This window comes from Seriola aureovittata, chromosome 17, assembly GCF_021018895.1.
Source record: "Seriola aureovittata isolate HTS-2021-v1 ecotype China chromosome 17, ASM2101889v1, whole genome shotgun sequence".
Lineage (NCBI taxonomy): Eukaryota > Metazoa > Chordata > Actinopteri > Carangiformes > Carangidae > Seriola > Seriola aureovittata.
In genome coordinates this window covers 12,157,889-12,183,048 of record NC_079380.1, presented here as the reverse complement: position 1 = coordinate 12,183,048, position 25,160 = coordinate 12,157,889, and the positions used below count along the sequence as shown (strand labels likewise).

General features: G+C 40.2%; 1 protein-coding gene across 1 annotated transcript in view; it reads right to left on the bottom strand.

The window, feature by feature from the left end:
- The window catches only part of ttyh2l (tweety homolog 2, like), a 30,577-nt gene extending 10,199 nt beyond the window's left edge, over window positions 1–20,378 (bottom strand). Inside the window, exons 1-5 of the mRNA XM_056400456.1 lie at window positions 19,791–20,378; window positions 14,157–14,329; window positions 10,326–10,437; window positions 5,035–5,255; window positions 1,192–1,287 (exon numbers count right to left, since the gene is read on the bottom strand). Coding sequence (XP_056256431.1) covers window positions 1,192–1,287; window positions 5,035–5,255; window positions 10,326–10,437; window positions 14,157–14,329; window positions 19,791–19,919 — 731 coding nt within the window. The 5' untranslated portion in view covers window positions 19,920–20,378. The remainder of the gene's footprint in view (window positions 1–1,191; window positions 1,288–5,034; window positions 5,256–10,325; window positions 10,438–14,156; window positions 14,330–19,790) is intronic.
- Window positions 20,379–25,160: the final 4,782 nt, after the last annotated feature.

Below are 25,160 nucleotides of genomic sequence, written 5' to 3'. Positions count from 1 at the left end.
CATCTTATAAAAAAAGATCTATTCTACGCAGAAACAAGTTTGACTGAAGCAAAAGAATTGTTCAACAGAGGTCTCACAAGGCCACAACTGGAGATAATACTACTGGCAGTCTTGGGATTTTCCAACTCGTCTCTTGTCGTTGCTGCTCTGCTGGATCTCACCAGCAACATTTTAATTGGCTGCACTTTCTGTCAGTCATGGATGTATTAGCTGTCAATCCCTGCACAGAGTCGCCGTCAATCAAACGCTGCCACATGCTTCGGTTTGTCGACCTCTTGTTTTCTCTGTCCCCTTTTGTCTGACCAGAGTGATGAGTTCAACAGGGTCATAACACTGTAGAGGTGGTTCGTGAAAAAAAAAAAAAAAAGAAAATCTCCCCACTATTAACCGCAATTTCTTAGTGACCACTGGCAGAAGCTGGAGAAAGTGGTGTGATAGAGAGAGGGAGATAAACCGAGTAAAAAGACAAAAGAACTGGCCCCCTGATGGATGTAAAAAGGCTGCGGATGGCTTTGCTTCTCAATTCACTCCTTGGACCTTCTTGAAAGCACTGATAAAGCAGCCTGAGAGCACTTAATAATTAGTTACGGGAGCAGACTCATCCTGCTTGGGTGATCAATAGGCATTAGTGAGACCCATCAGAGGAGGATGGGAAGAGAGATCTTGAGCATCATCTGCTAACACTGACACGTAGGTTGAACTAAATTGGGCAAATGGGATAGGTTGTCTGGACTGTGGATTTAGCTTGTCAGACATCAGTGTTGGTTTAAATTACTGGTTGCGATTTGCTAAATCAAACATCCCACCTCAGACTCTTTCTGTATGTTTGAGAGGTTTGGAACTGATGCTTCCTTTGTGTCGTTTAGAGGACAAGCTAAAGTGGTTTTGATCTAGACGGAGCATCTCTGAATTTTGCGAACTGATCATTTGGTTTGATTGAGAGTAAATCTACGCCTGCTGCTACAAGATTATTTTGAATTGTATGTGGACGAAACATAAGGCAAGTCACTGAGGACGGGAAAAAAAGACAGTCAGTGTTATTTGAAGATGTAATGCTATCACTGGTGCTGTTAATGGAGTGACCTATATGGTGCCAGAGAGGCTGACTGGTGCTCTGTCTGTCTGCAGTCTGTGATGCAAGCTGAGACCAGTGAGAACACACACACACACACACACACACACGATACATACGTGATGAGCAGCCATCGAGACTGCTTGGCCATCCCAAGGCACAAGGCCAAGCAGATGACCAGATCCAGGATCAGCAGCAGCAGATAGGCCAGCCATCTACGAGACAGGGAAAGTCAAGCATCAGTGTAACGGTCCTGATTGATCACTTTCGCTTGGAGAAAGCATACTTTATGCACAAGTACGAGCCCCAGGAAGCGCAAGCCTGACATATGTTCGGGACCGAATGTGTGAGATCTGTGTGTGCTGTATATCAGCATTCTTGTCTCCTAGTTAGAGCCCATCTGTTTCAGGTAATTTTCAGCCTGTCGATTTAATAATTCAACACCACAAATCCATAGACATTAATTTTTCAAGCACTGAAAATGTCCTTCACAGGAACGGCCCTACACTCAGCCTGGACTTTAAGTGTGTGTGTTCTGACCAACTAAACATATGGGAATACATATGACTCATTCTTAACTCCCTAGTAGAATTTTAAATTTTATAGCAACGACTAAAAACATTGACCTTCAAGATGTCACACAAGCAGGCAAAATCTGAGGGTACGGTATATTTCCACTGACTCACTGTGGTGTATCTGCAATATTGCAGTAAATATATACACCAAGGTCACTAGAGAAGATGATTTGCTCATGCTATGTGAAAAAGAACAGAGGTAGTCGAGTAGACTTGGAAAATAAAAACGCAGACTGGCCATAATTATACTAACAGAATTGGAGAGAAACACTTAAAGAGACTGCACTTTACTTTATCGGCATAAACTGAGCTGCTGAAATGTTTCTCTGAGCGCAGGGACAGGGATGAATTCAGAAGCAGAAAAGGGAAGAGAGGATATAATATTGGAAAATAGAGCGGTGTTATTTTTTCCCCCTCTTGTTCGAATAACACTGGGTTGGCCTTAACATTTGCTGTTCATCAATAAAGCCTTGCCACAGGCTGTTCATAGCCCGATGGCTGCATGAAATCCAATCAAGACCCAGGAGATTGGTGTCAGAATGCGCAAAGTGGCAACTTTAGTCCAAAAGTAAGATCTGCTGACAGAGAGAGGACTCCCTGTGGAGCCATGTGGGAATATGTATGTATGAAATTTATGACAGGAATAGGTCAGTTAGATAACACTGCCGGTGATACAATAGTGGTTATTTGTGCCTTGTCATGCCGGGAATAACAGATACGTGATATTACCATAGCTGATACAATAAGATATAAAAAAAAAAAAAAGAAAATATGGAGATTTGTGTAAATTAGAGATCGAAATATTGGCTTGTTTTGTCATTTAAGTTGGGCTTTATAGTTTATATTGGAGACAAACTAGAGACCCATTTCAGCCCATCACTACAGGGCTTAACATAAGTTTTTGCAGGCACATACCTACTGCTAATCATAGGTTTACACTGGGCACTTGAAGTAATAAACTGTGACTTGTGGATCATCTGCTCCCTCTCTCTCTCGCCTGGATCCTGACACTGAAGTACTTCTCAACAACCATATTTCCTTTGCACCTCTAAAACTACAAAGTGCCGAACATCTTCACATTCCTCATGTAGTATAAAACAAGAAAGTTAATTTCTAATAAATGCTAAACATAACAGAGAAAAATAATTTAAATCACAAAAGAAGTCAAAGCAAATTTAATAATTAAAATGCACTTTTAGGCAGTGTCCACAGCAAACACTATAAACATTCAGTCGGGATGTGACAGTCATATCTGCGGTGTCCCCAGATCAGAGTCTCACATGCACATAAATTTGCAGTATATTTCTAATTCTAGTTGGCGAAAACAGTCTCAAACCAACACTGAGAACTGAGATTGTATTGTTTCCTAACTGTCAAGCTCAACTTTTTAGTGGAGTCAGCAAGGATAAGTCCTCAGGGCACTTAGAGCCATGGAAAGTTTGGACATTTCTAGTTTTAATCAAAATACATGACCATTGTATAGTCGGGTTAATACAACCAGAACACGAGTGTTTCTGTTTTCCGTTTCTAGGCAACTTGTTCTTACTCTATGATTGCTGTCTCTATTATGCAGCGGGTACCTGGAGGGTGGAGACCTTTGATCTCCCTTGTTGAAGGCACCTGGGCCCAGATCTCCCACATCTCCCTCCCTCTCCCTCTCCCTCTCCCTCTATCTCTCTCTCTCCCTCTCTCTCTAGCACATTTGTGGTTTTGTGTTCATCCATCTAACTTCTTCTTCTTCTACACGCCCCCTCATCCCTGACTAAACTGATGACCACATCCCAGGGTGTCCTTAGTTCATTTTGTGTTAACTGCTCTATTTTCCTTTAAATAAATCACTTATTATTTGCCGTCATTTGTAATCCCCTGCTCCCACTTTTCAGGTCGTGACAGTTTCATTACAGTTAAAGCTCAAAGGCATAAACTTTTTCAGGTGAAAAGTTTTGAATAAATCTCTACACAAGCACAGGAACACCAGAATCCTCCGTAAACATGGAGGATATGGTGGATATGGAGCTGCAGTTATACTGTATATCTTCTATATAACCAGGGACTGGGTGACTACCACAACCTGCCATAGACACAGGAAGAAGAGCATCATGACAAGTAAACAAAGCTATAAACTCTTTGTGTTGTTAATCATCGTGCTACACACAGTTAGGTTAGAAAGATGCATACACATTGTGTAACTTTTGAGGGATAAGATTCAACAGTGTGTAGGCTACTTCAGTCTCTGTACTGCATGCATTTGGCAAAAACTAGTTTTATATCTGATAGATACATACATACATATACATATATATATATATATAGCATATATCATAGTGTGACACACAAAAGTATGATTCAACAGACATTCTGTGAGTTCCACTGAAACAGGCTGAGGAATAGATATCAATGCGAGTTTAAGGAGAAAGGGTCTCATATGCTGGACAGATTTGTGATTTGTGATTGTGGGCTATATAAATAAAACTGTCTTTACTTCAATGCTTAACATATTTCAGAATGGAGTTTTACACCTTGCAATTCGCTTATACTAAACCTGTAATATATTGGGACAGACAGGAGTTATGGGATGAATTTGATGGGATAACATCAACTCCTAGAGGACTTGGATGCCCACACATGCATCCAGATAAGCACTGGCACCCTGAGTAAGTTCGTGTCTATAACGCACACCAAATAAACCCTTTTGCTGAAGGGAGCAAACTAACCCTAAATCTGTCTTCTGTTAGTCTCTCTTTCCAATTTACTCAAAATTACTTTTACAGTCACGAACAGGTTGCAAATGTGAAACTTTATGGCACAACAGCACTATGAAGTTTTACATTTAATGTGCTCAAAAATAAAACAAGATGCAGAAGCTTTCAAATTACACTCACGATTTGGAGTAGCAGCCTCATAAATTAGCATTCCCTTCCTGAATCATCGCTGGATATTTTATTCATTTGGACTACTTTGTTGTTGATTGGGTTTATTATTTTTTTCTGCTTTTATTGAATATCATTTTCTGGCCTCTTATTAAAAAAAAAAAAAAAAAAACTGAAAGAGAGAACGATGTCAAAATAAATAACTGCAATCAATGTAAGCAATGGTCTGCGAGTGAGATCATTTATGGTCTAATAGCTGCTCTGCCATGCGTAACATTCTGTGAGAGCAATAAGCATTAGAGCTTAAACGACAGAGTGGGCAATAAGCTCAATTTCAGCTTTCCTTTATTTAGCAATCAGGAAAAATAGCTTTTCCGGTCTGTGTTCTGCAGGGGATATCGATAAAATCCCATCTGCTCTGTGTCTGGTCTGGATCATTTAGCAGCGTGTTTACTTCAGCCACACTAAGATGAAATAAAATGATGCCAAGCACCCCAGGGGAGTCGGCTCCACCTACCTGCAATACTCAGTGAAGGCTATTTGGTCAGCAATGGCTGCCAAGTCAGCATTAGCTTTGTTGATGTCTGGCAGAGCGGTTAGCTCACGGATGACATTGTTGACCATCAGCTGCATGAAGCGCAGTGCTTGGAGGTAGTCGGTCCTCGTAGCAAAGATCTCATCCAGCCGTTCCAGGTGCTGTTTAAGTCCAGTTTCCACATTGCCCACAGATCCACCAACCTGTAAAATAAATAAATAAATAAATAAAAAAATAAAAGGTGAGAGAGTGAAAGAAATGAAAGAAAATAAGAAACAGTGGGTAACAGAATAAGGGAGGGGGGAGAGGTGAAGAGGTGTCAGAATAAAAACAGGGTCAGAAGGAAACAGGAACTTAAATAAATTCATAAAAAACGGATATTCAAGAAGAGAAGATTGAAAATATAGAGAGAGGTGAAAGAAACAAAGGAGCATTCCCTCGAGAAAAGATTAACTTTTCTCTTCAACCGTGTGTTTTATTCAGATAAACAATGTTAGAGTGGAATACTGATAACAATACCGGGGAGACCTGTTATCACAAGGGTCTTTGATAGTGAGAACAGAGTTGGGGGATGAGGCATGGTGGAGCAGAGTAAATACATTTTACTTCTCTGTTTGAACAAAAACAATATGATGCAGTAAACGCCTGCACTTTCACAGCATCCCTGGAGCTAGAAACAGGTCAATTGCAGCCTGATGCTGACAGGGGGAAATAGTTTCTCTGCCGTAGCAACATTCATTGAGAATCACAGCCACAGTAGTTTGACCTATTTATATAGATACTTTAAAATGCGACATCAAAAGGCACAATCCGCTCTGCCGATGTAAACAAAAGGGTAACCCTGCCATCAAATGTGAAAATTGTATGCTTGAAACCAGCTGTCACTCCAAACTTGATTGACAAGTCTTTCAATACATGGACTTAGCTCAGTCACAGTGTTTGACAGAGTGGGTTTCTATCTTTGTGAAAACATTACTATATGTAGAATGCAGAAGACAATCAGTGTTGTCTCTTCAAAGGAACAGTTCAACATTTTATGCGCTCTCTGGCAGAGAGTTAGAGGAGAAGATCGATACCGTTCCCGTTGGTCTGTTAAATAGAAAGCTACAGCCAGTAGCTGTTAACATATCTTAGCACAAAGACAGGAAGCAGGGGGAAAGTTAATCTGTACAAAAAAACAACATGTAAACAATTGGCCATTTTACCAGAGGGAACTATCTCTCAGCTCTGAGCAGTTTTACACTTTTTGTGCAGATTAAATAAAGAAGATATAACAAGTTTGTTACCTTTAGACAGAGCCGGGCTAGCCGCTTCCCCGCTCTCTTTCCAGTCTTTGTGCTAAACTAACCAAATACAATGTACCCTATAAATATGCGAGTGGTATTGATCTTCTCATGCACCAGAAAGCAAATATGTGTATCTCCCAAAAACTATTTTTCTCAAGAGTGGAGATTCTAGATCAAATAAACTCTATATGTATGTTTTTTTCCAGAGAAGTGTGGTTCCAGGAACAGCAAAGATGCTGTAAATGACCTCCAAAACTCACAATAATATAACAGATGACATGTACCCACCCACACCACAGTGACTTTGCTTACTATAACACCGAGTAGGAGGCTCCACTAATTCTGAACAGATGTTGTTTTCTGTGTTTTAATCTACAACAGTTTGCCGCAGTCCCGCTTCCTTTATCTATCATCTTTTCTCATCATTATACCCATGACTTCTTCCACACGTTCAAGTATTTTGCGTGAGACTGTTCATTTGCACGCTGTGAAAATTCACCACAGTGAAAGAAGATAAAAATGTATCTCAGTCTCCCTGACACTATAACATTTCAAACACTCTTGATTAAATTCTGATGCTTCTGATGCCTTTCTGAGAAAGAGTATCCATGTGGAGATGAGGCAAAGATCCAGGCCCATCCACTCCAACACTCCCAAGGGGGGAGAGAGTATGTGATTGCCAGTAAACTGCTCTCACTCCCCACCTCTATGTTCATCATCTCTCACAGTTCCTGCCACAACACCCTGAATCTTATCTGCAAGCCAGTCTGCCTGAGTGTGAGAAATGGGATCCATCAGCTAGCTGCTCTGGGTGATCCGCATTTCCCTAATCTGAACCGTCCCGTCTTCCTTTAAAATGGATTAAAGCTCGCTTTTACTGAAAGCGGGTCACAAGGAGGCTTCTCCATATTGGACACGCCTGTTAAATGAGACTGACTGATTTGAGGCTCACAGGAGCAGTACTCCAAATGCCACTTCACATGCAACTGAACTGCTCTGCCTGATGCCTCCATTGATTTTATATATCTGAGATTTACTGTATCAGCTGTGACAATACGACAATACGTATATGATCACAGTGCTTTGAAATCAAGCCGAGTAATACATTAAGAAATGGGACACTGAAGAGAGACATTCAGGGGAACTGATGTACGGTGCAGAAAGTGGCAATCATTTTGTTCCGATACTCACAAGACAGCTTTCGAAAGAGGAAGGGCTATACATTTAAGTATAAGCATGGCCGTAAAGTGGAATAGATGCAATGTAATTGCCCTGTTTTTCTAAACTGGTATATCCTGGCCGTACTGAAGAGCTCTTAATAATGAGAGCCACGCACTGGAAATAAGGTTGAAATAAAGACTGCCTGAGAATAATCAAAATCTCCATCCAATAACAAAGGGAGAATGGTCCTCCTCATCAAATCTTTCCCTCTGTGACTCATGATGATCCCTTGCAGAGTGTGAGAGTGCATATTTTGTGATGAGAAGAGCCTTAACAAGCCATCAGTGGAGCCAAACCGCTCCTAGCGTGAACCTCACAGGAGCCTTGTGAAGCAGAGATTTGGTCGCCCTTATTCCTATTTATTTAACTGGATAAATCTGATATCAACCCAGTTTGTGAAATGCAACAAAGGAAATATATTTAAGTCTTCAATGTAAAGTAAACTACTGAAGCAATTACTTTTGAACCAAGTTAATAGAAACACACACGGAAGGGTTTGCTAAAGAAATTGTATTCTCAAGACTAAACACAGTCTAAAGTAGTTTTTGCTTTATGGGATGGACAGCTGGCCAGCTCATCAGCTCTGTAAGTGGAGTACATTACATCAAGCTATGATTCTGCAAGTGAGAAAGCCTTTGTTCCCCTGAGGGACATCTATGGTTCTCATGCAGCCATAGCATACTGAATCATGCTACAGTATCAAATCAATACCAGGACACTACAGAGAAAGTCGGCAGCAAGGATGTAAAACAATCATAGCTGAATCCCACTTACTTCCTACAGCACAAAGAAACTGTGGCTCTGCAAACTACAATACACACCTTCACAAGGTTACTTGTTATGCCAAGCTGAAACGAATACAATCTAACACAAGGATCTGGAATCAATCCTATGGTCCTGAGGTTAATGTTCACATCTTGTTGAGAGGTATTCGTTCAACTTTACAGCCATTTGTGGTGGTGCCGCTGAATTATATTGCAAAAATGTCTCTTATCTTTTGTCCACCACACATATATCAATGACGGTGGACTAAATACAGCTTCTGATATGCCCACAAAGGGGATTTTAGAAGTGAAATGAAAAGAAGAAAAATCTTTCAACAAAAACTGAACATTATAACCTTCACAGAGATCGAATGTGTTGCTTGGTGTGCCTAATAATCTGGTTGTATGATAGAAATCACTCTGTGACCTATAAATGTATTAAATCTGAATCTGTTAGCTCCTCCTATACAGTGATTTTCAGAGTACACAATGAAAGGCTGCACACAAATCCATTTGTGTCCATACATTAATATAACATGCGTGCATATTAGGCCTTTAAGTGGATTTGAGATACTGATAAGGCCATGCACGCACACTCACATACAAACACACACACACACACACACACACAGTACACATAGTAAGACTGAGAGAGATGGAAAGAGGAGAGGCTTAACATCCATTAATGTACTGCAGATGGGCATTAATCCTCTTCTTCCTCATTGTGATTATTGCTTCTTGCAGGGCCTTGTTCAAACTCCCTCACTCGCCTTCCTCTTTCCTACCCCTCCCTAAGCCTCCCAAATAACTTCCCTGAATGCAGGTCAGGAGTTGTGTAGAAAAAAAATCTATTTACAAATCCTGGATGCACCAGTCACCTCAATTCCTTCACTGTGACAAAAAGCGGATACAGACCCCCCACGGTGAAGTGCTACTCTTAGACAGATGCGCACCCCATTAATAAAGAAGGAGCTCTGGTGTCTACCAGCTGTGAATCAGTGTTTCCAAGCAGAGTGAGACAGTAAGCCATGAAACGATCATGCTTTGTGCCATCACAGCTAATAAAAGAGGTTGGTAATTGAAAAAAAAAAAAAAAAAAAAGCCACAATATAAGAAGCATGAGACAAGTAGATATTTACAGCAAATGAGCGTTCATATTTCTTACAGCTCTGACACATTTATTGTGTGGTCATCTCGCAGTGATTCAACTGTAATATTGTTAAATTGCAACTGATATAAATAAAAATCATTTCGGTGACCACATTTAAAGGTCCCATATTTTAACACTAATAGACTGTACTGTTTATGTGTGTCTCTGAAACGCCTCTGTAATGATGTTTAAAATAATAAAAAAAAAAAAGTGTTATAGTGCCACACATGGTCAGATTCTGCTTCTAGGTGGAAGTAACTGTCCGCTATTCATCAACAAACGTTCTGATTGGCTAAGGACACATCAACTCACACGGCGGCCAGGGATCAGATTTGGCAGAAGGAGGAAACATGGCTGCGGGATTGGTAAAACACAAAATGTGGATTCCTATATACGTCTACAGTTACACTGTTCAGCCAGCTCTGCGCCAGTCAGCACACATCCGCCTCGACAGCAGCAGTGAACTGTTAGACTGCACACTGCAGCTACAACACTAGTGCTGCTTAAAACGGTCAAGACGTAAACTCCTTGCTCTTCAACAGGAATGCTAACAAAACTTTCTGTCCTTAACTTATCATTACCAACAGAGGTTTGTTTAAACCGTCTTGCCCTTCCACAGACAACGCAGCTGCCTGCTGCCTATCGATCATCAAAACCTGAACTTATAAAGCTCGGAGGCCATCCTGTTATGGGGGAGCCAGAAGAATGGCAGCAGTCTGAATTTCAGAGCTTTTATTTTCCACCTGTGCGTTTATAAAAAACAAAGTCGAAACCCCTTTTCACATGGGACTTTTAATGTTTATGATGATACAACTCTAGGTTGTTGAGTAAAGCTTGACATGCTTCTCTTACCAGATTATTGATGCCACCCAACGTGTGATTGGCATTGTAGAGTGAGTAGGTCAGCTGGTAAACCCCATCGTTGGTCTCACTGTTTCCATAGAAACCCAGTCCTACAGCAGAACTGTGGAAAAAGGAGAGATTCAGATTAAAAAATTATCAAATGAATAAACATAATTAATTGCCTGTTTATTTTATTGCGCTACTTCCGGATAATGGATTTCCTGAGGTTATTAGAGGACAATTAAGACAAAGAGATGTTCAGAAATTCCCAAAGGAGAAACTTTGAGGCTTTAGGGGAAATACAGTATGAATCATACCACAAAAGGCTTTGTATTTATTCTTGAGGCTTTATTACTGTGCACGCACAGACTAAAACATGCCACTGGCAACTGGAATTGTTTCTTAACAAAACCATGAATAAATAAATGAATCTTTGGTTAGACATACAATAACTAACTATGAAATGATTATGCATAATTTTCATCCTAGACTTGTATTTGTAAGATGCCTTAATGAAGTCTGGTAAAAATTTTGCATTCTTAGAATACTTTTTCCTACTGTACTTGCTTCCCTCATCTCTTCCTCCTAGAGCTGGGATGTTTCATATGAAAGACAAAATTTTCCTATTTCCCTCCTATACAATCTCTACCTCCACCCATTATTAGCTCCGTGCGCTGCTTTCCCTTCTTTGTTATATTTTGAGATTTGGCGATGAGCATATTTTCAACTGTATGTTTGAATTTGTTATCCCATTCTTGGCTAAAACCACATCAGAATTCTGCTCCACATCTAAAAAAAGTATCCGAGTGGAATACACAGGATCCCCATTTCCCACATTCCCGCAACCTTTTGTGACTGTGCCCGAGCCTCTGTAAAAGGGAGGATTAGCATCTTAACCCCCAGAGTCAGTGCACCCCTGCTGCTAACAGTCTGCAGTGACATGAGAAGTGATACAATTTCATCAAACTCGACTGAAGTAAGGTCACTCTACACAAAGGTCGGGGGTTATAGTAACACTTTCAACCACATTTGGGGGCAGTTTCCATCCCGACGGGAGGGAGCTCAATAATCACACTTCGGATAGGAGGAGATCAGATCAGGATACTTTTTCTGGGATACCACATGCACAAACAAACACAAAAATGGAAAATCTACTAAGTTCTAGTTTACTGACTCACCTGTTGAAGACTTTTAACACCATCTGTGCTGCAACCCCCCCCCCAAATCTCACAGAAACAGCCAGGTATACACATGGCCAGGTAAACATTACCCTCCCCCATGATGAGACTATGATATCAAAAGAAGTTAGTTAAGTTCAAAAAAAGGATGTGGCATCTTGGTTTTATTTTAGAAGTTAATATATCCTGTCACGGTGTGTGTGATATGTCACTGTGTCTCTTTATAGGTGTATGTTTCTTTTTTGTGTCCGCCAGCTAGCTTGCTGTCACTGTAACCTTGTAAGCATAATGAAAACCACAGTCTGTGTCTCTTCCATTAAACTAGTTCCCTCTGGTTATGATTAGGGGCACTGGGGCCATATTCTGTACAATCTGTTCTGAGCAAAAAATGAATTACAGTAATCCTTACAACCCAAATTGCATCGATGTGGTTATAAAATTACTTCATTCAGTTGGTTAAAGGAAATTGAACAAGCTTTCTTTACGCTTTTCAAGACATTTGTGTTCCAGTTGATCTGCAGTGGCCTGGACAATGAGCTCTTCGTTAACCCTGTGGCCAACAGAATGACACATCAGTGACAATAAAGACCCACTAATGATGCAGTAACGAAATGGTAATGACACAGAACATCATGAGGGCAGTGTAGTCTTAAGGGAAGTTTTATTGTTTTTGTGGCTGTGTGAAAAGGCTGTTAGCAGCAGCTAGAGGTGTTAAAAGGAATCCACACATTAAACACTATGACATACGAGCACTGCATCATATTTAGTGTGTTTATTCCTCCAAGGGTATAGATCACTTCACTGACTGGGACACGACTGGACAATTGTACCTCAATATTCAGATCATGTTGTGAGCTGAGCTGAATGAATGGTCTCCACTGGAAGGACAAGTAATGACAGATAAATGCCGTGATTCTGTGAAGACTAGAGTATTGCTATAATAATAAACTATATCAGGGTTAACAGAGACTGACACAGGGAGGAAGGGTTTGGAGAATATTAGATTTGTTTTCTATCTTTAACCTCAATTTACTCTGTTCCCTCTCCTGGGGTCAGAAATAATCATCCACAGAGGTGCCGCAGCCCTTAAATCCTTTTTCTATTTAAATACTGCAGTGAAACTGAGACGTAATTCTTATTGAATATCATGCTCAGTTGAACAATGGTAAAAAGTTAATGGGGTGATCATGGTAAACAATTAGATCATGAAAAGTACATCTTCATTTTATCTGATGGAAATCCCATGACCCAATGGAATAAAAAGGACAAAATATGTACAGTTGAGTGTATAAAAGCATTTTTGCTATATGTAGCCGCACATATAGCGGCTACATATAGTGTTTCTCTACAAGCCTTTCTTGTGATAAATAATTCCTTTAAATATTCAAAACACATCAAAACTTTCACCAGCTCAAGCCAAAGACCAAATGCTGTTATTAGCAAGCGAAACTTTTTGTAGAGGTAGTAGGAACCACCATGAGTGTGGTTTTAAGCCACAAAACTTAAAATGTAAAGTCTGTCTTTTCGATCTCATACACATCTATGGCTGGAATATATAACTGGATGCTGTATGCAGCAGTTTATTTGTTGAGCTGAATATATCAATGGCCATACTGGAACAAGTCTCTACAGAGAGAGATTGATGCTTTGAGCAGAAACAAAAAACAGAGCTCCTTTGCTAAACAGCATCATGCCCAGTCACTTAGCATTACAACAGACCTTGTGTGCTGTAGCAGTGGTTTGGGTTTGGACACAGAAAGCTAACAAAGTTAAAGCCCAACACTTAGATAAATGTCACAAGTTTAAGCAGATCCGTACGCAAATTCAATCAAGCCTTTCGGGTGACTCATTTGTTCTCTTTCTTTTCTGCCTGGATAATTTCTGTCAGTGTATTAAAGTGTATTAAATCATACAAAAAAATACAGTTATATCCGGCGCTGTGACTCTGGAAGTCTTAAGGGAGTTCCCTGTTTTTTCATGCTTACATAAAACCTTATAGGACAACCCAGATACCCACAGAATACAACCTGCTGCAACAGCAAACACACTAATACTGCCACTAATTGTGAGATTGTTGCACAGTATGTGGAGCAAAGTAGTACAAGACTAGATGTTTCAGAAGTACAATATTCAAAGGCCATATCCAAAGCTGCAGCATTCTGGTTTGGTTGAGCATTTGAAGAGACCAAGCTGAGCAAGCAGCAGTCAAAGTTTCGGTGGGCACAGTCAGCTGAAGAGTCAGCTGAGGGACTTAACAGTTTCATCACCTTGCCATCAGCTGATCGGGGCGTGCTGATGATGTGGCCTGTCAGAAATACTTATTTGTACTCTATAGAAAGAGAACATTTTATTTCAGTTACAGGTAGATAATGGAGGTGCACATTAGTACAGATCCATGGTTTGATCAAGCAAGCCTGGATTATCAATGTCATCCCTCTCCCTTAATGTCTAGGTTATTTTTTTGGTGTTTGGTCAAAGTAGATGGGAAATTTTAACATAAAGTAAAAAATCCCTGAACAAATGAAACACAGCTTTAAGTTCATTTATGCGTATATGTAGAGTTACTACCGGTAGTTGAGGTAATCATATGTGCATCTGTGAGTTTAGTGTTACAACAAGAAACACAACGGTTTTATTTTATTATTTTACCATTCAGACTCACCATATGATGAGACCTGCGATGATGGCAGCCAAGGTGACACAGCAGGTTTCGGGTCTTTTGGTTTCTTCTTCTACGTCCTTGCGGCAGCAGCAGAGGCAGGCCAGGTATACTCCCAGAACCAGCAGGCTCAGACCGAGACCCACTGCACCAACACATGCTAGAAGTATCAAAGACTGAGGCAGGAGAGTGGAGAGAGAAGAGATGCAACAACACAGAAATACCATCAGCTGAAGTCAACACCAAAATGTCATGTTACACAGAAAAATAAGTCTACAGAGAACTTTTCAGCAGATTATATCGACAGATATCTTTAAATAGGCACAGAGCTATTATGTGAGGTCTCCAGGTGTCAGGCAGCGTGACCCCACCACCCAAAAGTTGACAGCCTGAGTGAAAACAAGCCACCATTATCAAACCACACTCATGTGTAGAGATATTTTTGAGGTTAGTGTGTAGCTACTTCATCCACATTACCACTGGTATCTGCTGCCTGCAGCAGAAAACATAGAGGTAGGTGGTCTTGGGGCAAGGAGAGCTCACAAAGAAACTTGGATTTTTGCAACAGCAGAACTTGGACTGCAGCTGAGAGGAAAACAGAAGTGATCCAAGGCTGTGGGAGGGGAGTATCATGTGACACAGTGGCTTTCATTCAGTCTTGTGATTTCTGAGTGTACAAAATATTTAAAGCCTGGAGGATCAAGAGAAACAGAAGAACAGTGATGTAGAGAGAATAGAGGAAATACTGTATTGAAGTGGTCTGGATATGGACACTGCAATTATGCAATAAAAATGACATTGTTTATTTGTATCAGATTATAGTGGGGGGTGGGGGGGGTGGTTCTTTCATGACAAAAAACGGTTATGAATCCTGTTCATTTTCTGATAGAAATGTCATGTCATGTACTGAGCAAACTTGCATATAGTTTTCAGCATCTTATTTCCCACTGCATTAGCTGCCTAAAGGAGCAGCAGACACATCACTTGATCTGTTTTTCTTTACGCAACTACCACAAAACAAACGCCCGGCCATTGATACCGTTGTATTTATACTGCTGCACAGACACTAGTAGTGGTATCGACTGATAAGTGAGTGTGGCATCAGTACATCGGAATCAGACTGTCCAGGCTGGAGCATCCCTGGTGGTTTATCATTAAGGAAATGTCGTGCATTTAAACTCATAACGTTTGAGCCCTCGGTTGGTTCAATCAAGCAAAAAGCATGACCTTCATTTTACTTGCAAACAATCTGCACTTAAGTTTTAATGCCCACAAGTTCAAAGAGTCTGTCTTTGGCTGACTAAACAGAGCTATTCCTTGACTACAACGACTGTGACTAATTATTCCATTTGGACGACATTGACACTGTGACTGCATATAAATGATGTTCTTTTGCATATTCTAACAAAGTCCTTCATTGCTCAAACTCTCTTTCAAGTTATGTTGTGCTGAGCAACATTTCAGCTCTTAATCTTACTCATCAGGTAGGTCAGCACTGAGTATACTACAATTAGAAAAAATAGAAATTAGATCATCAGACAGTGGCTTAAAACAATGACCAGAATGAATGAAGCAGCATACAGTGATACACACTATTTAACTGGCACATTACTTTACATACCAAAATCAACGGTGGCCTCATAAGATGCCAATAATGCCTAAATGAAGAGTTTCAACATAACTGCACAGGAAAAAAAAGATACAGTTGACATTATATACAGTAATGGAACAATAATTGCACCTTTCACCAAATAGGTCAATACTGAAACTGTGCCAGCTGAGCTGCCCTGCCTTAGCTGGCACCTGGGCCAAAACCTTAATCCAATGATTTGCTAATCATTGGTTTTTCAGGACACTGTTGAGAAGCCAGGAGATGCTGTGTGTAGAGTCTACGGATTCAACCATAGTTACACTTGCTGTCACTATAACTCAGTTCAGGCCCTTCATAAGCACAATGCTGCTAGACCCACTCTTTCCTCTAATTTTCCACTCCATTGTTTTGTAATTAGGCATGCAGGCACTTCAATTTCCACCGGCTGCATTGCCATAACAAGGCGAAGGATGCATTAGAGGGAGAAAGAAAAAAAGAGACGGGTCATCGATCCATTATCTTCCCAAAAGGATGTTTGTATAAAGGAAGCTTAAGTATGGATGCCTGTCTAATTTAATTAAACAGTAAACGAGTCTTAGCAAATGTGTCTGCGGCTGCTCTGCACTTTCCACTTTTTCTCAAAAGACAACACATCAGCGTGTCAAATTAAGAACATGAGTTATTTTCAGGCTTGAGAGGCTGTGTCCAGCCTACAGACTATACCACCAGTCTCTGTGCTACCAACATGCCACCCTTCACTCCTCCTCATCGACTGTTGCTTAGCTGAGCCTGTGAGACACTGCTGGGAATCAGTGACCCAGACAGACCTTGATACGCAAAGAGAGAGGCACAGTGAAGGACACAAGTCAGAGCAGGGAGGTTTGTGGTAATGGCTTCTATATTCATAAATGACCTGGGGCAAGGGGAACACGCTGTGCCGCTTGGATATGCGCACACACACACACACACACACACACATACACCTATAAATTCACTTCATATTTTGGGGGCCTACTGTTGAATTTTGAACGAAAGCCTTGAAAATAATGGATGTAAGAAATCTTTCCAAGCTCTAAATTAATGTTTTAATTATATTTGGAAACAGTGCTTTCTGTTACACAACAACTTAATCCAAAACTTTTATATACCTTAAAATAATAATAAAAAGAATAACTTAAACTAGAAAATTCCAGGGAAATTTTGAGTGCCACGGGGGCTACTGCCGGGATGAGTACATGATTTATTTCCAGTGTTCAAAAGTCACCCTGATCATACTCTGGTTTTGAGAAATGTCTTGATATAAAAGACTCTGATATAAAACAATGTCACATCCCTCCATCATGTATTATGTGGGAAATATCTCATATTCTGTGTTGTTTTTTTTAATAAAACAAGAGGCGACATGTCTTCAAACTGGCATTTAAAGGGTTAAAATCCCGAAAACTAATAAACATTTGGTAGGTTTGAGCAGAACTGAAGTGGTTTAAGAGATTTATGCAAAAAAAGCAGAAAAAAATATTGATATATGATGATTTTATAGCATTTTCTTTGTGTGTCCTTTTTTGGACGCGAGGAACCCCAGAGGGTACAAAATGTGTTACCAGTGTATAATAGACCTGTAACAGTAACTGACATTAGATTTTAAAAATATGTCAAAAAAGACACTTTCTTGCAGAAATCCATACCTTCAGCTGTAACACAGCCAAAATTATCAGCAAATCAAAAAAGAAAAGTGAAGAAAATGTCCAAAAAAGGACAGAGGGACCCCTGAGGGTTAATAAATCCCATGAACCGCTATTTAAATTACCACTATTATGTTTCTTTCTGTGCTAAATTTAACATTACTGGGGAGGAGAGCAACGCGACTAGAAGTGACAGCGAGAGAGGGCTAGTAGCTTCTCCTCTCCTCTGTCTCAGACCGTCACAACTTCATTCACTCTTTTAACAAAACAAAAAAAAAAGCAACAAAGGAAGCAGTAAATGGACTTACATATTTAAGACCTAACTAAATGTAATTTAAGACCTAACATGCGGCTAATGTAAAGCTAGCGGAGCTTGGAGAGTTGGTTATCTGGTTGCTAGGCGCACGCACGCACGCACACAGGTCAGGAGCTGCCGTTGCCATGGCAATGTGAAAATCTGCACAGAATTTGGCTTCTACATGGCTTCAAACAACTGCAAATTATGAGAAAACCGTTACTTCTTTTCATAAACCGAAAAGACCGTGCCAGACACTGAAGCCAGAAGTTTCTACAGTCTCTATTTTATTCAGATATTCCTTAAAATGAGTGAGTAAGCTCAGTGCGAAGACAGAGAGAGATTCTTTTGAAAAAAAAAGACGATTACATTAGGTGTCAATGAGAGTGAGACAGGTATTGCTGCCGGACTCGGCACCCCCGTTTAAATTTTGTGCAGACCCTGCCTGTCAAAGTTACATTTTATGAATCCCAACAACTATGTCTACATTTTCAGAAAGAATTATTTGTCTCCTTTTTACGGTTTGGCCGTGAGCTCGAGTTAAAAATAAAAATAAAGGTTATTTTTTACTGCTTCACGCACTCTAGCCAACTGACGCTTTCACTCTAACTTTGAAGAAAAAGTGATTTGCACTCCTCCTTTGAGTGCTCACAGTTTGAAAAGTTTACATGTTATGTAAAAACAGTTCCTGTCTTTTTGAGAGAGCAGAAGTTTTCCTCCGTTTTATAGTTTGAATCACATTTCTACGTGCAGGTATGAGAGAGCTGGGTGACTCAGAAAAAAGGTGCAATTTTGTCGAAAAAAGGTGGGTTTCTAAAGAAAATTCCAATGCATTTCTAATGCATTATTTTTTGGGAATAACTTTGGGAAAAATTGGAATTTTAACACCAAAAGTCATAGCACCCCTTGCGGGATCAAGACGCACGTTTTGATGTATATATTACCGCCCCGAGGCACTCCTCTCAGCTATTCTAGCTGTAGAGGAGTGCCTCGGAGCTGAGCACCCGTGGCACTAATAATGCAATGCTGATACTCTGACTTATATGAATGTCATTAGTGATTTTTAATTAAATTCATGGCTGTCAAACTATGCTGTTGTGATATGATGAGACTTTTTTTTTGTATTGCAGTGTACTGCCTGAGGATGAATCCAATATTTTTGTAGACAAACACTTCCTGAACTAAGAATGAAAGAAGAGTAAAAGAGACAAAAAGGGAAGAAAATGAACTCCATAACATAAAGGCGTAATGCAGTGATGGACTGCAGATGGAAAACTATTCCCATCATACAGCCTATTTTATAAAATAATGACTGCGGTCCTGCTGCCCGCAGTCAGTCCCCATCACTAAACATGACAGTTTGGAACACTGATATGGCCTCAAATGGCTGCATAAATGTACTCTGGGGAAATTATAAGACATGACTTGTTTTATACACTGGCACAGTTGTTTCTACCTTTTAGTCATTTATTTTACAATCAAATCTCACTTATAAGAAAATCTTTGAGGGAAAAAAACCCCAAATCCAATCATCTCATACAAGGGATAAGTTATGGGGTAAGAAATGAACGGGTTTAGCTGTGTATACGGCTGTGACTGTGTGATAAACTATTGTTGGGGGAAAGACACATGACGAAGCTGAGTGTTGAAGAGTATCAAGGACATAAAAAGGATATGTGCACAAACTTACATCCATACTTTACATAGTTGTTTACCACCTTGACCATTTCATAGCCAGCTTAGTTAATACAGGTCATGTGTCATCATGTGAGAACTGCAGCACAGTATGGGCTCTTACTTCCTGACACTTGCTGCCTGTTAGTGAACTGCACTGATGCTTCACTGGTAACATTCAAAAGAAAAAGAAAAAGCTTTCATCACTCAACACAGCAGTTTATCTCACACCACTCCTCGCTTAACTGTACATTCAACAATATTGTTTGCCGTTGTTTTTCGAAAGTCTGTGGTCTACAGAAGTACTGAGTTGAGTTGTTGTTTTTTTTTTTTTCTTTTATAGTGAGATTCTACGGATACTACGTGCGCTGTTACGCACAAGTACAGTTACCAACCTGCTGGTAGCTCGCCTCCTCTGGTTTGAAAGTGTTGTCGACCGACTGGAAAAAGAAGCTGAAGTGCGGGAAATTGTGCAGCCAGTATGTCCACCACGGAGCGACGTAATCGAGCCTTGCAGTGGCCATTCCTGCTTGAAAATCCAACGAGCCACCAACTCTCTGTGACCTCGGCAATCAGATATCCCCAGGTTTTGAGAAAAACACAACTAAATAAATAAATAAAAGAAAAAATAAATAAAAACAAGACGCGACTTCAGTACAGGTTACAATTATCACCGAAGATTAAAGAGGAAGTTCTTCATTTGCCATGGCACCCTCAGAACAAGGATGAGTGTGACTACTTCCCACTCCGGTTTCCATAGTTGTGTGTAAACTGTTGTTGATACATGATACAGCTTGAGTGAGGCGGTGAGGGCCAAGCTTTAGTATCCGAGACACGGGATCTAGTGACGGTATGAACCTTCCTCCTTTAACAAAGAAGGCGTGACAACCACTTTTCAGTCAAGTGGGCCAGGCCAGCCTAACTTACGGAAAGTAAACAACAATATGTCGACCCTTTGTACTGAAAAAAAAAAAACTATATGAGATGAATTTTCTCCACTAAATTTGCAAACTGAAGAAAAAATGAAATGATCAAACAAAGAGAGGAAGACTTCCTGAGGACACTTTGTTGTTGTGGATGTCAGTGGCTTGCATCCACCTCTCCACATATGCATTGAGGTGCATTTGAGGCGTTTGTTTTTTTTTGTTCTCAGAGGAAACTCAACGTTTTCATTACACAATAAAACTTGAGACGGATCAAATGAAATGGCTCTGCTCTCTATCTGGCCTCGACTTCTAGCTGCTGGTAACGATGCAGAGGTATTCCGTACAGTATTTATGACTTCTGCTGTTAATGTCTGACCTCTTGTGGACAATAAGGCGCACTGAGGTGAACAATAATGAGCAGGGTAATGAGATGCTGCAGCCACTGGCACAGAATGTTGGCTTCTGTTTTTATTTACAGCGTGATGATTTTTCTTTTCTTTTTTCTTTTTTTTTCCAGTGGTGAAACTTTACATCTGCATCAGAATCACCATATTAACTGTAATAAATGTGCAGGGTTTTATTTGGTTGAATGGCGGAGATGATACATTTTGAATTCAGGCAGATGGTAGTTTATTAAACAAAACCCTTTTTCTGTGCAAAGGTATGTTAAGGCACCCTACAAGTAAGTACAGTAAAGAATAGATAAGAATCACATGACTTCATAGGTATATGATCTTAACATAGGTGTAGAGACTCTGACAATGCAGTAGAGCTGTAGTAGATACATGGGAAAAAGAAAATGGCTTCAGATTTGGAGCATATGGACCTGAAATGGAACTGGATACCAGGGTTTTTAAACTGGGGAAATGCAATTAGCAGCAGGAGTGGGGTTTTATGTCGAGCAAAATGGCAGCAAAGAGCCTGCTGGTGGGGAAAGTTGACACCAGTGCTAATGAGCTGGTATCATGTCTCCAAGTGTCTTTAAACAGTGTTAAACCTTCCTGCTGCAGTCTAAGCCCTGGCAGAATGGATGGCAGTTGACAGACAAAAATGGAAACTGGATGTAAATACAATATTTGTCAAACAAAAGTCACATAGATGGTACAGTACGTGTTTGAAATTTGAAAAACCTACTGTTCTGGATGAATTGGCCAAAGCAGAAAAGTTTCAATGCCGATATGTTGACAGTGATTCTTAATGATGTCATTATATTGATGCATTCGCTGTAACGTAGAGACATTTACAGATGTCATTGATTGCATTTTAATAATATTGCCAAGTTTCTGTGTATGGCTTTTTGTATATTAAAGCATATTGTTCCCACCTCTGGTGATTGGGAATGAGCAACATTAGTGACAAGGACGTTAACTGTTGTGCAGGTTTGACTTTGTTATACTGAAGATTACTGTAAGTGATGAAACATATGGCTGCATCAGCTCCTGAGTAATGACATTACATCTGGCTCTATGTCATGCTACAGTATGTGCAGTTTGTCTGTATGGAACTAATAGTTAACAAAAAAGTTTGATGCCTCCAGAACTTTCTATATAATTCCAGATATACTTCTAGCATATCTGAATTATATCTGCAAATAGGTCCTATCTTTTGTTTAACCACAGTGAAATTTCCAATCTTATTTACACAGAGACTCACGCAAAGATAACACATTCAACACACAGTTGCAGACAGAAAGACAACTACGAAATACCATCACTCAGTAACATAAACAGCGAGCATTGGGAAATCAACCAAATAAAAAAATAAAAAAATTTAATAAAAGTCCATTGGCAGAAAGAGATTCCATCGGCAGATAAAAGAGAAGATGAAAATATGTCATATGCATTTTGCCCAGAGGAAGAGTTGTTTTATCTACTCGGAGTACAGAGCGGTTTGCTTGCAAGCTAAACCATCTTGATATCATATGGCTACTGCTGTAATTATTTGGAGGCTTTGATGCACCTCCACGGCCAGAGTGCCTAGAGAGTGTTCTCTGAGTCTGAACACTCTGAGTAGGTGACACTTGAAATGCACTGTATGAATATGAATTCTTGGCCGTGCTCTGCATTTATAAACAGTTGGAGTTCCTGCCAGGAAACTCTCCGGTGATTGCAATGCCAATCACTCAGTGTTTGAACTGAGGGACCAATGTGGTGGGGTAAAAGAAAAAAGAGGAATGACACGAATAAAAGCACCTCTGTCTGTGTCTCTCTAATCCAGCCTACATGTATCGAGCCTTCCTGCCTGCTGTTCATTTATTCTTGTTATGTTGATGCAGCCAAAACATGTCACACCCACAAATCACATTTATGCCAGTGTGAACTTGCCCCCTAAGGATATACAGTATGTAGTTAGGTCTCAAGAAGCTCTAAAGCCTCATTTCTTTAGATCTTCTGTGCAGTCGGGCCAATGCATGTTCTGAGTTTAATTTTAACACAAGTATGTGAGTTAAATTTTGTGAATCAGTGTCTAAAGGTCTGTCTAAAGAGGAATTCTCTTTAAAACGTAATGCAGTTGTGGCAGCTTACAGTGCTTTGGATAAAAGCAAACATCAGTTGGGAAATGGTTAAAAATGTTCATGCAACACTTCCCCTACACAGACAGTGAGGCTGAACCATTAGGTGGCAGCCCAGCACTTTACTGTTAGGCTGAGAACCTCCCGCTTCTACCTTGTCCAGTGGTGTCCTCTGGTTGTGTATCTGTGAAGAAGAAAAGCTTAACCCATTGCTGCACAGAGCTCCTTTGTGCATAATACTGTCATTAAAACTGAGATTATCTTAATGAACTATGGCTCCTAGATCAGATCCACTGTTCTCTAGGGCTTTTGAACAGAAAGACTCTCTGGGGTCAGCCATTTGGGCGCGGATGTTACATGAAATCCATATCAAAGAGGACTTTGAAGTCAAGTAACTTAGACCGAGCTGTCAACCTAAAAGTAGGTAGTGAAGGAATGAAGTCATATAGTCAGTGACAAATCTCAAGGTCAGTAGTAGTCCAATTGTAATGTTGTGCAGAACTTAAAAAAAAAAAAGAACTGTTGAATTTCAAATTGTGGGCCAAAAATATTCCTTTAGGAGCAGGTGATACTCCAACCTTGACTTCTGTGGTGCAACCATGTTTCACCCGGAGCTGACTGGAACTGCCGTGAGAATAAATGTCACACCCCTGACTTGAATTACCCCTGCTTTTTTTTCCCATAAAACCTTCCATGATACCGAATGTGTGGAATAAGAAATGTATGAGATGCCTTGACACTCCCAGACACAACTTGGCTGTGTGCAGTGGTTTGCAGATGATATTTTCAAGAAAAAAAAAAAAGAAGAAAAAAAACACTCTTCACAGTCCTTGTAGATATATAGTTGTTGCTTCTTCCTCATCATGTGCTCAAGTGTCCTCAACAAGCGCTGGATTTACCTCCTGATTGACTGTCTCCATAACAATCGTGGGGATGATTGGTTCATTTAAAAGTGTTTTGAAGAGCCCGGTGTCCTATCTCCTACTTCCTATACAACTGAGCTCCTTCCAAGCCGTAACAGTTACTGCTCAGTCGCTTGTGGAAATGTGTTGTAGTGGACTTTTCCTCTGTCATGGTTATTGCTTTTTTGGATTTGTGCCCCAAATCCCCTTGCTCTATTTTGAGTGATTTATACATATGAATGAAGATTTATGCCTGAGAGCTCAATGTGACGGTATTATCCAATCAAACTGGGCTGCTCAGTGGCTCCTGAGATTGCATTAAAGTGTAATATCAATGCAGCAATCCTCGGGATATTGCCACTTTGAAACACCCAGGGTGCCTCCGATGATCAAGGGGATTCATCTATTTAGGTAATGTTTCATGTAGGAGATTGCTGTGGTGAATTAATGAAAAGTTGCCTACCATGTTTAATTTGTTTTTTATCAGTGACTGAATGAAGAGAAAATATGAAATGTCAAAGCAGTGCATGTGACCTCAAAATAAACAAATAAATATAAGCGGGGAGAATAACCAGACGACAATCTGTCTCTGTCTGTAGACTAAATTAAATAAAACAACCAAAGCTTAGCCAGCGCTCTATGTGGAGGTGCTCTACTACTGATGCTGAATGCAAACACCTCTGTACCCTCAGAACGTTAGGAAACAGTGCAAGGAAATACAGGAGGTTAATTCCTCAGTAGTATTACAGCTTTGCAAATCCCAATGACACCCAAAACATGTAAACTTACTATTCCTCCATCACATAGCCCACTGTACAGTAAACAAAGGCTTTCCAATTTCTTTCTGACAAGAGGACTGCCTTGAACCTCTGTCTTTTTATTTTTCCTGCTAGGGTGAAATTTATGTGCAGTCTGCAAATGCTCTGAGCCCAGATGAAACCTTCAGTGTGGAAAGCATTCAGTGTGTTCCCCCCACGATCTATCAGTTCAATGACTTACCCATGTTGTCTGTCTCTTCTCTTCTGTGTCTGTTTTTTTTTATTTTTTTTCCAGCTTTGTGTGAGGTTAGGCATTTAAAATGAGAAACTCAGACACTGGTGCTGAGACACGGCAGCGTTGACGTCATGATTATACTATTATTTTATACAGCTGCCCAGTGCTATAACAGCTATTTCATGCAGTAATGATTTTTGTGAGGAGAAAAAACTGAACTGATTTTGGCACATTTCTCCCTTTTTTTTTTATCCCCCCGCAGGAAAATGGCTTTCTTTGCCTGCAATTTATCCAATTACGGATTTACAGCAGTGCAAAGTCGACCATATGATACAGTCTAAGTCTATTTTTTAGCCTTTGGAGCAAATCCAATCATCCCAAATGGTTGCTGATGGTAATAATTGCAACAGCATTGTATTGATCTACTGGGTC